This window comes from Antechinus flavipes, chromosome 2 (genome assembly GCF_016432865.1).
Source record: "Antechinus flavipes isolate AdamAnt ecotype Samford, QLD, Australia chromosome 2, AdamAnt_v2, whole genome shotgun sequence".
NCBI lineage: Eukaryota > Metazoa > Chordata > Mammalia > Dasyuromorphia > Dasyuridae > Antechinus > Antechinus flavipes.
This window is the reverse complement of record NC_067399.1, coordinates 146,190,672-146,204,763: the sequence shown is the minus strand read 5'-3', so window position 1 is coordinate 146,204,763 and position 14,092 is coordinate 146,190,672. Positions and strand designations below refer to the sequence as shown.

Here is a 14,092-nt window from a genome sequence, read left to right as displayed (position 1 = left end):
ATATAAAGAAACATAGGAAACCTTTACTGAACTGATTGCAAAGTCAAGTAAGAGAACCAGGAAGACTACACACACACACACACACACACACACACACACACACTAACTGTACCAATATAAAAGGAAAGAATAAAAAACCAAAGCAAAATTAAACATTATGTCATTATAATGCTCAAATTGGTGAAAATGTACCTTTTTTTCTTAGCAAAAATGAGGGACTGTAGGTAGTTAACATTATATACTGCCAGATAATAATTGATATATTTCTCTTTCTCTCTTTTACTCTTTGTTTCAAGGCATAGCTGTAGAAAGAGTAAGGAGAGATTTGGAAAGGAAAGTGATATTAAAAAAATGTAGCAACAAATTTTTTTAAAAGGTAAAGGGAGATATAAATCATTAAGAATTATTATTTTGAAAATATACCTACATGTTCCAGAAACCTCCTTGCTTTGTTAGGTTGTTCTTGAATCATAAAATCCCTAAGTTTTAAAAGATTAGAGCTTATTTGAAATCAAAAGACCTAAGTTTGAGTCCTAGTTTTGTAAGTTTATTAGCCTATCTACAACTCAGTTTTTCCATTTGTAAAATTAATGGATTACCCTAGATGATATCTAAAGTCCCTCCCAAGCTCAACAGTCCATCGGTTTTTAAAATTCTAACGTAACTCTTCTCTCCAATATTACTAACAATTATTTTCACATCTTCTATGACATTCATTAATATCTAAGGTTAGATGTTTCTATCCAGGTTTATTTATAGTTTACATTTTCATTGTATATTAAAATTTTAAAATAAAAAAGAAGTCGTAACTAAATGGAAATTCTAAAGAAACAAAATTAAGAAGTTAACAGAATTTCATAATTAGAAGGACCTGGGCAGCTATCTAATTCATAACACACAAAAATAATTCTTTCCAACAACCCACCCAATGAGTGGTCATACAGACTTTGCCTGGAGATGTTCAATCCACTATCCCACAAGGCAGGTCATTCAATTGGAGGAGTTGGTTTTATTAAGTATCTAAGGACAATAAGTAACATCATTTCACGGGACATATAGTTGTGTTGTATTGCAATGTTCATGGTAAATGCTCCTAAGAAGTCCATCATGAAAATAATTGCAGTTCATCACCAGTATGTGTTGCAGAAGATGAACTTGATAAAACCTAAATTAAATCAACATCTACTTTAAAATCTGGTACTTTCAAGGCAAAGGTGAACATAAGAAAAGATAACAACAAATATATTAGAAAGCATGGCTCAGGAGAGAGAAGTCCAAACTTTCTCATTATATCATGAATACTTTCTTTGAGAAGAGAGTTAGAGTTGAGTAGTACCAAACATAGAGGGCATCATAAAATTGAAGTTGATTATATGTTAACAGACAGGAAATGACTAGTTACTATAGTGGTAAACATTTCTGAATCAGCTGTCTGTATATAATCTAACCACTAACCACAACAACAGTAAAGATCCAAACTAATATCAAAGTAGAATAAAGGAGGCAGAACCAAGATAGAAACACATACGCAGAAACTCACCTGAACTTTCCCAAGTTCCTTTCCAAACAACTTTAAAATAATACTTCAAATCAAATTCTGGTGTGGTAGAACCAACAAAAAGGGAGGAAGAGACAATTTTCCAGGCCAAGATAACTTAGGAGGTGAGCAGGAAAGATCTGTTTCCCTGGGGTGGTGGTCAGACCTGGAGTAAAGGCAGTTTCTGACAAGACAGAAGCAGAAGCTTTGGAAGCTTTTAACTCACAGACATTCAGGGGCTCAGACATCTGGTCTGGAGGAAAGTACAGAGAATCCTTTTGCATTGTCCATGCATTGTCCATACACAGTCCCAAATGAAAAGGAGCATTAGCACTTTAAAGTCAGCAGGGGAGCAGGGGATCTGGTCATAGTTTCAAGGCATAGAAAAATGATCACTCACAGACCAGAACACAAGCCACGTGAACAGTGAGTTGTTCACCTCTCCATAGATCATACCACCTTGTAAGAACTGAAAACTTACAGTTTGCTAGAACTAGCTCTGAAGCATGAAGAACCTGAACCTTGGGAGACTACTCCCTCTATCCTGGGAGCCAAGCCCAACTTTAATATAAAGTTAAAAATCAAGAAAAAGGCTTGCACATGAGCAAAAAACAACAACAAAAAAGAACTCAACCACATAAAGTTGCTATGGTGACAAGGAAGATCAAGACACAAATTCAGAAAACGACAACATCAAAACAGCTATATGCAAAGCCTCAAATGAAAATGTGAATTGGACACAAACCGAAAAAGAATTCATGGAAGACTTCAAAAAAGATTTTTAAAAATCAAGTAAGAGGCAAAAATTGCTATAAAGCAATGTATACCTTTTGACCTAGCAATATCACTACTAGGTCTGTATTTCAAAAGAAATAAAAAACAAAAAGAAAAAGGACCTATAGGTACAAAAATATTTATATCAGCTCTTTTCTGGTGACAAAGAATCAGAAATTTAGGGAATGTCCATAAATTGCAGAATGGTTACACAAGTTGTAGTATATGATCATTGTGTTATATTATTGTACTATAAGAAATGATGAGCTAGATGCTCTCAGAAAAACCTGAAAAAACTTACATAAACTGATGCAAAATGAAATGAGAACAATGTACATAGCTTAGCAATATTGTAAGATGAGCAATTATAAAGGCCTTAGTTATTCTCAGCAATAAAATAAACCAAGACACTTCTGAAGGACTTAAGATGAAAAATGATATCCACAGGGCAGCTAAGTGGCACAGTGAATAGAGCACCAGATCTTAAGTCAGGAGCCTCAGACACTTAGCACATCCTAGCTGTGTGAACCTGGGCAAGTCACTTAACCCCAATTGCCTCAGCAAAACAAACAAATTAATTAATTTAATTAAATTTTAAAAATAAATATAATATCCATCCCCACAGAAAGAACTAATGGTGTCTGAATACAGACCAAAGCATACTTTTTAAACTTTATTTTTCATGAAGGTTTTTTTTTTGTCTATGGTTTCTTTTCCAATGACTATTATGAATATGTTTTGCATGACTACACACACATAATCTATATCAGGTTGTTTGTCTCCTCAGTGAACAGGGGAGAGAAGAAAGGAGAGAATTTGAAATTCAGAATTTTAAAAACAAATGTTAAAATTATTTTTATATGTAATTGTGAGAAAATGAAACAAAGATGTCAAATAAGAAAAATAGAGAAAAACTGGGAAAACAAATGAAAGTAATAGAAGAAAATTATGAAAAAAGACTCAACAGCTTGTTAAAAAGGCACTAATGCCTTAAAAACCAGAATTGGCCACATGGTAGGTAAAAAGAGACACAAAAGAGACACTGGAGAGAAAAATTCCTTAAATAGCACAATTGGTCAAATGAAAAAATACAAAAACTCATTAAAGAAAAGAACTCCTTAAAAATTAGAACTGGGCAAGTAGAAGTTAATAACTCTATGAGACATCAAGAAAATAAATACAAAATCAAAACAAAAATAAATAACAGTAAGAAATATCAATAAAATGAAATCAATAAAAAAGCAAGAAGCAAATAAAATAAAAATTATAATAAATAAATAAAATAAAATCAAAAGAATGAAAAATAGAAGACTATGTAAAATATTTCATTGGAAAAACATGCTGATCTGAAAGATCAAGGAGAGATAATTTAAAAATTAATGAGTCCAAATTTTCCAATTGATAAATGCTCAAAGGATATGAACAGGCAATTTTCAGATGAAAAAGTTTCTATTCATATGAAAAAAACACTCTAAATCACTATTGGTCAGAAAAATGCAAATTAAGACAACTCTGAGGTACTACTTCACACCTCTCAGATTGGCTAAGATGACAGGAAAAGATAATGATGAATGCTGGGGGGAATGTGGGAAAACTGGGACACATATATTGCTGGTAGAGTAGTGAATTAGTCTAACCATTTGGGAGAGCAATATGGAACTTTGCCCAAAGGGCAACCAAATTGTGCATACCCTTTGACACAGCAGTGTCTCTACTGGGCCTGTATCCCAAAGAGATCATAAAAAAGGGAAAATAAAAATTTTGTAGCAGTCTTTTTTGTAGTAGCAAGGAAATGGAAACTGCCCATCAGTTGGAGAATAACTGAATAAGTTATAATATACAAATGTTACGGAATATTATTGTTCTATAAGAAATAATCAGCAGGATGATTTCAGAGAGACCTGGAGGAATTTATATGAACTGATGTTAAGTGAAGTGACTAAAACCAAAAGAACATAGTTCTCATAGTTACATATAGTAACATAGTTACACAGTAATAAGATTATATAATGATCAGTTCTGATGAACGTGGCCTTTTCAACAGCAAGGTGATTCAAGCCAGTTCCAATGGTCTAGTAATAGAAAGAGCCATCTATACCCAAAGAGAGGACTGTAGGGACTGAGTGTGGATCACAGAATTGTACTTTTACTTTTTTGTTGTTGTTTGCTTGCATTTTATGTTCTTAAAGAAAACTTTTCCCCTTTTTGATCTGATATATCTTGTGCAGCATGACAATTGTGGAAATATGTATAGAAGAATTGCACATATTTAACATATATTGAATTACTTGGCATCAAGGGAAGGAAGAATAAAAATTGGAACACAAGGTTTTGCAAGAGTGAATGTTGAAAACTATCTATGCATTTGTTTTGAAAATGAAAAGTTTTAAAAAATAAAAACATATTTTAAAAAGTAATGGGCAACTAGAAAATCATGAAAAAAAAAAAAAGATCCAAGATGCTATCTTTCAAAAAATTATAGGAAAACTGCCCTCATGTCTTAGAAGCAAAGGGTCAGATAAAAATGGAAAGAATCCACTGAACACTTCCTGAAAGAGATCCTATTAATATTTTAATCAAATTCTAGAATTCAAATTCCCATGTCAATGAGAAAATGTTATAAGAATATAGAAAGGAACAATTCAAATACTATGGAGTCACAGTCAGAATAACACAAGATTTGGCAGCTTCCACATCCACAGAGATCTTGGAATATGTTATTCCAGAGGGCAAAAAAGGTAGAATTCCAACCAAGAATCACCTACCAGCAAAACTAAGTGCAATCTTTCAGGGAAAAAGAGGATATTTAATGAAAGAGAAAACTTTTAAGTATTGTTAGTGAAAAGATCAGCACTGAATTAAAATTTAACTAAGTTCAAGAGAAACATAAAAGGTTAACATGAAAGAAAACTCAAAAATGAGTTAATAAATTAAATTGTTTACATTCCTATATGGGAAGATGATGCTTCTAAGACCTAAGAGTTATCATTTTTGGGGCAGGTATAAGAAATAAATAAACAGAGAAAGTAGGTATAGGTGTGAATCATTATTATGGGACTATTTAAGAAAAATAAGATTAAGAGATAAAAAAAGAGGCATCCACAGGGCTAAGAGGGAAGGGAAATGTAGAATGGGAAAAATTATCTCATATAAAAGAAGTACAACAGGAAGTTTTTACAGTGGAGGGGAAGAAAGGAGGTAGTGGGCAATGTTTGAACATTATGCTCATTGGAATTGGCTCAAAACGAGAATAACACACACACTCACTTGAGTATAGAAACCTATTTTACCCTGCAGAGAAGTAAGAGGGGAAGGAGATAAGGAAAGGACTGATAAAAAGGAGCTCTTTATTGAATGTAATTTTTATTGAATTGTAGTTTGCAGAGGATGCATTTGGTTATGATATTCTTATGCCCTAATACATGGTCAATTTTTGTCAAGATGCCATAGATGGGGGGGGGGGGAAAGGATATTCTTTTCTGTTCCCCTTCAATTTTCTCCAGAATTCTATCATATCTAACTTTTCTAAAATTTGATTTATCACCTTATCACCTTAACTTCTTTCCTATTTATTTTTTGCTTAGATTTATTTAGTTCCAAGAGGAGACAGTTGAAGTGTATTTGTTGAAAACAACATTATAGGATTCTGGCTTTAAATTCATTTTGCTATCCACTTCCATTTTATAGGTAAGTTCATTTCATTCAAATTTATAGTTATGATTACAAAAACCTGAAAGTCTTTCAGTTCATTAAATATCCTTTTTTTCCCCATTCAGGATTATATTTAACTTCACATGGGATAAAAGCATGATAATAAAAACATGATATTTAAGAAATTTCAAGAAAACTGGAAGAAAACTCCAAGCATGGTAAATGTACTATCTATGGAGGATAAGAGCTGCACAGAATGAGAAGATTTGGATAAGTTGTAAGCTGAATTGTTGAAAGAAGTACCTACATTAGAATCAGATCCACTGAAGCATATTTTAGTTATTTAGTAAAGTTTTAAGAGTTTTAAAAAAAATAAATACTAGGTCAGAAATATGTGTTACGATTTTAATTTTAGGGTTTGTATTTTATGGTACAGGATTTATTTGTTCTCATAGAGACACTCTGACCTTCTAACTCTAAGAGCAAAACCAGTTGTTATAATAGCATATGTCCATTATAAAAGCAGTTTCCATAACACTGAAACAAAGTCTAAGAGTTTAAATTTTAAAATTTGAATAATAAGATAAAAGCTTCTTTGAAAGAATTCTGGGTTATCAGCTTCTAAGTGTACTTCCTACTTCATGGAGCTACTTTGTTGTTGTTGATAATGAGGAGGTTTAGTCATATTTCAGTCATATCTGACTTTTTGTGACCCCATTTGGGGCCACTTTGCAAAGATATTCTAGTGTCTTGCCATTAACTTCTCCAGCTCATTTTACAGATAAGGAAACTACAGCAAACAAAGTAAACTGACTTGTTGAAGATCACACAGCTAGTGTTTAAGATTGGATTTGAACTCCAGTGCTGACACTCTATCTACTGAATTTTCTAGTCACCCAGCTATGCCTTTTAGCTGGCATAACACAGAAAGTCTACACAAAGACTTGGAGACAAGTTTATGGTGAAGACTTCTGTGAGCACACTCACCTTGGTCCTGGAAGAAAGAACTGGCACCATTAAGCCAATAATGGAGTAAAGGAACACTAAACGAGAACCAGAGAACTGAATGATATCTAAAATTAGAATAGTACAAGGCTCAGATTCATGAGGTATCTTCTGCTAGTATTATAAGCCATGTGGATTACGCAGCTCCTAGAATGGGGGAAGATGATTCTTAATTGATCACAATTCATAAAATACAGTACTACAAATTTGTGGAAAGAAGATAATTTTATTGAATATTAAATTGGAGAAGAATATTTTATTGAATATGAATTTGTACATAATCTTTTCCCATATTTAATGTATAAACAAATTCTCTACTTAACATTTTTGTTTACCTAAATACTAGCAGGAAAACCTAGAACCTATCAAGAGAGGCAAAATAAGCCAGATTATGAAGTTACCTAATTTCCTCAGGTGAAAGTAAAATATATGGAGTTTCAATATAAACCAAATATTTTGAAGTTCTCAGGATCCCCCTGAGTAAATGAGAGAGATTTTTTAAGAGGCACTCCTTAAAGCAATCCTTGCTCTTTATGTCAAGAGAGATCTTCTGACCAGGGTTACTTGAAAAATGAGGAAAGTGGACTATATTATCTCTAAAATCCTTTGTTGACTTAAATGCTATGGCTCTATTCTGTACTGACAGTAAGAAACGGTAGTTATGACCAATAGTACAGATTTTAGCTTCTTAATAACCATAACTTTTAGCCTTTTATAAGGGCATGGTGAAACCATTTACAAAGGGTGGTAAATAAGTTTGTATAGTAGTAAAGGTTTCAATCTAACCTATAATTTTGTTATGATATCGAGAGTCACAGGTACTTAGCCAAAAGAATAGAAGGGGTAACTAAAGAAGACTTAGCAACTTAAATTTGGATGAGACCATAATGATTATCTCTAATCCAGCCCTTATATAAAGCATGAATACTCTCCATAGCATGTCCAAGAGTAGTAATCAAAACTCTGGCTCAAATACTTCAAAGAAACAAGATAAGACTTACATAAAGTAATACAGAATTTTTTAAAAAGCAGAAGTAATAGAATAATATATACACAATGATTACATATTATTTGAGTAAAAATTACATTAACTGGCAACAGAAATCAGTCAAATACAATATAAATCATTAGAATTAATTTATTAAAGTTAAAGTAATGCCTTCCTTTACTTTTGTTTTTTCCATATTAACAGATTTCTTATTGTACATTTCCTTTTTGGTATCCTGTGATCTCAAATTTAAGAGAGGCAACATAGAATTCATTTTTAAAAGGTTATTGTTTAGTTACTTTCCTATTGTGTCTGACACTTCATGACCCCATGTGGGGTTTTCTTGTCAGAGATACAGGAGTGATTTGCCATTTCCTTTTCAAATTTGTTTTACAGATGAGGAAACTGAGGCAAATAGTGTTGTGACTTGCCCAGTCGGAGGCTATATTTGAACTCAGGAAAAGAAGTCATCCTGACTTTAGGCCCAGTATTCTATCTATTATGCTATCTAGCTGCCTCAAACTCATTATCTCCCCCTTCTATTTAACCACTTTCTCAACTTCCTTATTTTGACTAAAGATCCATCCTTCCAGTGACTCAAAAAAGGATTTCAGAATCCTTTTCTACTCTGTACTATCCTTTACTCCTCACACCAATTGCCAAGTTTTATTGGTTTTATCTCCTCAACTTAACTTGCATGTGTCCCCTTTTCTCCATGCACACATTGGATTCATTGTTGTCTCGCCTTCAGGCTCCATTCCCTCCACACATGTGCCAGATTGATATTCCTAAAGTACAATTGTTAGCAAATCATGGAACTGTTTCAATGGCTCCCTATTGTCTTTAGGATTAAATCCACACTTTTCAGGCTTTCATAATCTGAGATAGCTTTCTTCCAAATTCAGCTCAAGTATATCATAAAGCATATTAGGCTTCTCTTGATCTTCCTAGTTGGTAGTGTCTTCTCCTTCCACGTTACTTTGTGTTTTAGTGTACATATGCATATATACATATTATGTGATTTTCTGTTTACATAGTTTTTCCCTTAGTAGAATGTAAGATCCTCAAAGGCAGGGACTATTTATTGTTTCTATCTTTGTACCCCCAATACTTAGGACAGGAGCCTGGTCCATAGCAGGCACTTAATATTTGCCTGTTGATTGAGTTTTACAAATGGTGAACTACAAAAATATAAGACTATATGAATTTATCACTTTTAATCACTCATGTCATCCTATATAACTGTTCTGAGAAAAAGTACTTTAAGGGTAGCTTGTGAAAAGGACGGGGCTGTTGTCTGCTGTGTCAAAATAATATTTATTTTAGGAAAAAAAAAAGTTGGTTTTTTTTTTTTTCCCAGACATGTCTTCTAATGCTCCAGTAATCACCATTTTAGTACTATCCCAATTAGCTTAGGCTGTTTAGACAGTTGCCTGGTGAATCAGCCCCATGAGGTATCTGCTCCACAATATAGGGAAGCAGTGCAAACAAGGGTTATGATCAGAGATAGAGAAATAAAAGAACAAGAAAAGACAAAGAAGGGAAGAAGGAAAAGAGAAGGAAAAGGGAAAATAAAAGGAAAATGTGAAATAAGAAACAAAAAGTATGAAAGGCAAAAGAAAACAAAGAGTGAAAGTGACAAAATAAAAGGCACAAAGACAAAGAAGGAAAAGGACAAAGGCAAGGAAAGCGTCCATAAGGGGAAGGACAGAAAGAAAGAGATCCAGAGTCCAGACCTAACTCTTTGTTAGCAATGTGTTGTTCCAAGCTATTAGAGATTCAGGAAGGTTAAATAGATTAGCAAACTTTAAACTCTTCCTCCAAAGTCTTTGTCCAAATGCAGGCAGTATATTTTTTCTATAGTTCTGTAATCATGTACCTTAAGAACCCACAGCTTTAGAAACTGAGATTTCAGATATTCTCTCAGAAATTAATCAAGAACCAAGGTATGACAAACTGAAGTGATTACCCAGGGCGCTGTACTATTGGGAAGCTGTTCACACTATTGCAATGACTAGAAACTGGGTATTAGTGAATAGCAGAAAGGGATGTAACTTTGCTAGTTGGTAATTAAAAAAAAAACAAAAACCCTCTAATCTGCAAACACACAATAGCCCATAAAGTACATCCACACCCATTCCAGGACAAAGCATGTGAGAACATGGACCCCTCCCAAACACATGCATGTATTTAAGACCCAATGTTGCTCCCTCTCCAGACTTTTTCCCCCAGTTCACTTTAGCATGGTTTCATTTAGCTTAAAACTATAAGAACAGAGAGACTAATGAGGAGAAGGGGGCGAGGAGAGAAGGAAAATCAATATACAGTTCCCTGATCCACACCCATGGGGGATACACACCCTGGTAGATGTGCTTAAGGATAAGTAGGTTTGTTAAATATAAAATATTAGTGCAAATATTGGAAGATGAAAATGCAGAACATTTGCAGTTTGGTTTTAAGATTATACCTATGAATACCAGATTTTTGAGAATCACTTATCCTCCAATCAGTATTGTTGTGAGAACCAAATGAAATAACATATATGAAATGCTTTGCAAATGTTAGTTATATAAATGCTAGCCATTATTCTTATTATCAGAGCATAAGTAAAACTTCTGCTAACAATGGTCATCTAGAATGTCTAAATTGACTCAAATAGAAGACCATTATATACCTCAGCTATAAAAAAAAAAAATGGGATGATTAAAATACGAAACAATACACAGTGTTAAACACATAATCCTGACCAATAGATACATATTCATTGATGATCTAGTCCCAGCCGTCTCTCTAACTAACTTGTATGACCTTGAGCCAATCACATACTCTCTCTGGGCCTCAGTATCCCAACCCATAAAAGGAGGGAGTTGGACTGAAAGACTTCTATAAGATGTTCTCAGTTCTAAAAATCTAGGATTCTAATTGAATCTGAATCGAAGAGGGCATAGTTCCTGTTGCAGACGATTCACAAGGGTTGTGGAAAATGTGGGGAGGGTACAAAGTGTGCAGCCCCCAAAAGACAGTCTGTTTTGTTTTGTTTTGTTTTTCATGCATTGATTACTCGGTGCTCACCTCATTCAGTAGTAATAGCAGCAGCAGCAGTAGGTCCCCCTTTCAGGCCTCAAACTGCAGAACCTCCAGTTACCATAGCGGCACAAAAGCAGCCTTTTCTTCTCTCAGCTCCCACCAGTCCCAGCTTCCTCTAGTCCAATCGCAGCCCACAAATTCAGTCTTGGCATCCTACATCTCTTAGGCAACAGTGTGTGGCTTCTTGATTGGCCATAAAATCTAGAAGGGCTGAAACCTTAACTGGGCATGGAAGGGGGAAGTGATCCAAACAATAAACCGTGGATAGTGAGGGTCTGTGAAGTGGGAGAGATTGTCTTTCACTTATAGATAGAATGAAAGGAGGAACTCCTAAAAGGTTTTTCTCCGGCTCTTGCTAACCAAACAGCCCTACCCGCCGAGCATGCCCGATCTAGTCACACGAGTTCCCAAATGAAAATTCCACTTTTCCATGCTTTGAGAGTGGCCAATTGGGAGAAGGTGGGCAGAAGGAAAAAGAACAAGCTTCTAATTCAAAACAAGTACTGCACCTGTAACAGGAAGTAGATGGTTTTAAGACTTAAGAAAGATTTGAGGAGAACTGTCACACACAAAAGCTTTTTAGCTCAGGTTTCCTAGGTTTTAGGAGTCAAACTGACTGACAGGTACCTCAGGAAACCAGCAGATGGCATGCCTTTACAAGAATGGTTTCAAAAGATGAGCTTCTTAAAAATCTGGTTCCAATGTATTGGAGTTCAGAACGACACAAAAGACATTTCCCAAAGGGATAGGGACTGGATTTATGATTTCATTGTTATAAGGAATCCTCTGAAACTATGTATACATTTCAGAGAAGGTGCGGACTTAGCTTAGTAGGGTTTCCTCCTCTTGTTAAGAGATGATTATAAAATGGATGAAGGGAGAAAGGGAAGAGGGAAGGAGACTAGTTTTTCTTGTTCCTTTTCTATATGCTCTAAAATAATAGTTCACGTTTATACAGTGCTTTAAGATTTACAGACTATTGTCCTCACAACAACCTGAGGTAAATAGTGTAGCTCCATGTTATAGATGGTAAAATTAGGTTTCAGAGAAATTAATAATGTACTGTTCTGGAATTTGTACATATGCACACAAATATGAACAAGGTAGTAGGGGTGGTATGAAGATGCAACTCAAAATTGTGGTGTATTCTAGGCTTATGATAAATGCTACAGAATCATTCATCCAGCCACTGTTATTGGTATTTGGTGCTTGCTGGTTTAAAGATGACTTATTTCCAGTGATTTGATGGGAAAGGCACATGAAAAAGGAGAAAGGAAAAGAAGATAGATGGACATAGTCTAGAGTGAAGAGATACCCCCCAAAAGGGCTTTAACAGAGTAGTTAGGGACCATAAACGGTTCAAGAAGTAGGGGGAACAGATTGAGCAATAGGATGAGAATTATAGGATTCTAAAATGTATCTTAGATGGTACCAATATTTAGTTCCACACACTCCCTTATTTTTATAGGCGAGGAAAATGAAGATCAAAGAGTAACTTAACTTGTCCACAGTCATATAGCCAGCATTTCTATCTGGGTCTTTGGACTTCAAATCTAATGTTCTTTCTACCACACAGAATCTAAAAATTGGAAAACATTTTGGATGGCATTTACATCTAGGCTGTAGCTAAGTGGACAGTTTTAGTAGGTACTTAATAAATGCTTGATGATCAATATATTGATACTGAAAAACTCATTTTTTAAATAAAGTGACTCATGCTACTTTTTGGATTTTTTTCTTTACACATGCCTAAATCTGCTGCTCTGTAACTTAAATCGATTGCTTAGTTTTGTCCCTCTCAAACTAATCCCTCTTTCACACAATAACCCTCCAAATAATTTTGTTGTTTGTTATATTACACATTACACATGTTGAGCTTGCAGTTACTATACTATAATATTCATCTGGAAAATAAGGTCCCTGCTTTATAAAGAACTAGCCATGTGACCTTGGACAAAACTTAATCTGGCCTTGTTTGCTCATCTGTAAAAGGAGGCGAATGGATTAGATGGTCTTTGAGACTTTTCCAGATCTAAAATTCTGTTAGTCTATTAACAGCTTCCAACTTGTACAAAGCTCACTCTGATGCTCCCCGCCCAGGCTTTTAAAACCACAAATTTCCTTTTATAAAAGGGTATTATGCTGGTGGTGTAATAACAACAAGTATTTCACTGTGTCTGGTGGAACTCAATTCATTCAACAAACAGATACCTGTTTCCTTGAATATGTCACATCTCCTAACCTTTTATTGAATCCTGTTTTCCCCTCATTCTATCCACCATATGACTTTAAACCAAAGTTGATATTTAAACCCAACTCTTCTAATTCCACATCTAGTGTTCAAATAAGAAGTAAGTTCTTTTTCTCTTCTCTTTAGATTAGATGGGTGAGTATCCCAGCATAAATCCGAGCTTTGTCACTTAAGTATATTGTGTCTCCTAATCTAAAAAACGAGAGGGGAGGTTTGAATTAGATAATCCCTAAAATCTTTTCCAGATAGATTGTTAGTTCTTCGAAGACAGGGCCTATCTTTTGTCTCTATATCCCTAACGCTTAGCACAGTGCTAGGCATATAGTGGGAACTTACCAGTGTTTAGGGCTATTGTATAAGGGCAGCACCGGCAGGCCCAAAGTATAAGTGGTAAAAGGGAACAAAGGTTCCCTTCGGATCTTTAACACTTGTGTCGCTTGACATTTAACCTCCCTGGGCCTCAGTTTTTGTCTTTTGTAAAAAGACAGGAATGGACTAGATTGGCCACAGGCTTCCTTTCAGTCCTAAACTTGGGAACCTAAAAGCTTAATTTTTTAAAAGGGCAGTGGGGGCGCTACGTTTTGGATGAGGGAGAAAGGAGTGATGAGAAAGTGCAGGATCTCAGAAAAGAGCAGCAGGAAGGATAATTTTTGCAAGGCTATGAAAATACAAGCCCAGGGGCCAGAAGCTAGGCAAAGGGGACACAAGCCCGGGTAACATCAGCAAGCTCCAAACGAGTCAGCCCAGCTCCTTAGCTCGCGGGCGGAGTGTGCGTGCCCACCCTCCCTGCCTGCGTGCG

At 35.0% G+C, this 14,092-nt stretch overlaps 1 protein-coding gene across 1 annotated transcript in view; it reads right to left on the bottom strand.

Annotated features, from left to right (window-relative positions):
• Positions 1 to 11,160, bottom strand: part of FBXO16 (F-box protein 16) — a 67,238-nt gene extending 56,078 nt beyond the window's left edge. The window contains exon 1 of the mRNA XM_051975746.1: positions 11,028 to 11,160. Within this exon, the coding sequence (XP_051831706.1) occupies positions 11,028 to 11,032 (5 nt within the window). The 5' untranslated portion in view covers positions 11,033 to 11,160. The remainder of the gene's footprint in view (positions 1 to 11,027) is intronic.
• Positions 11,161 to 14,092: the final 2,932 nt, after the last annotated feature.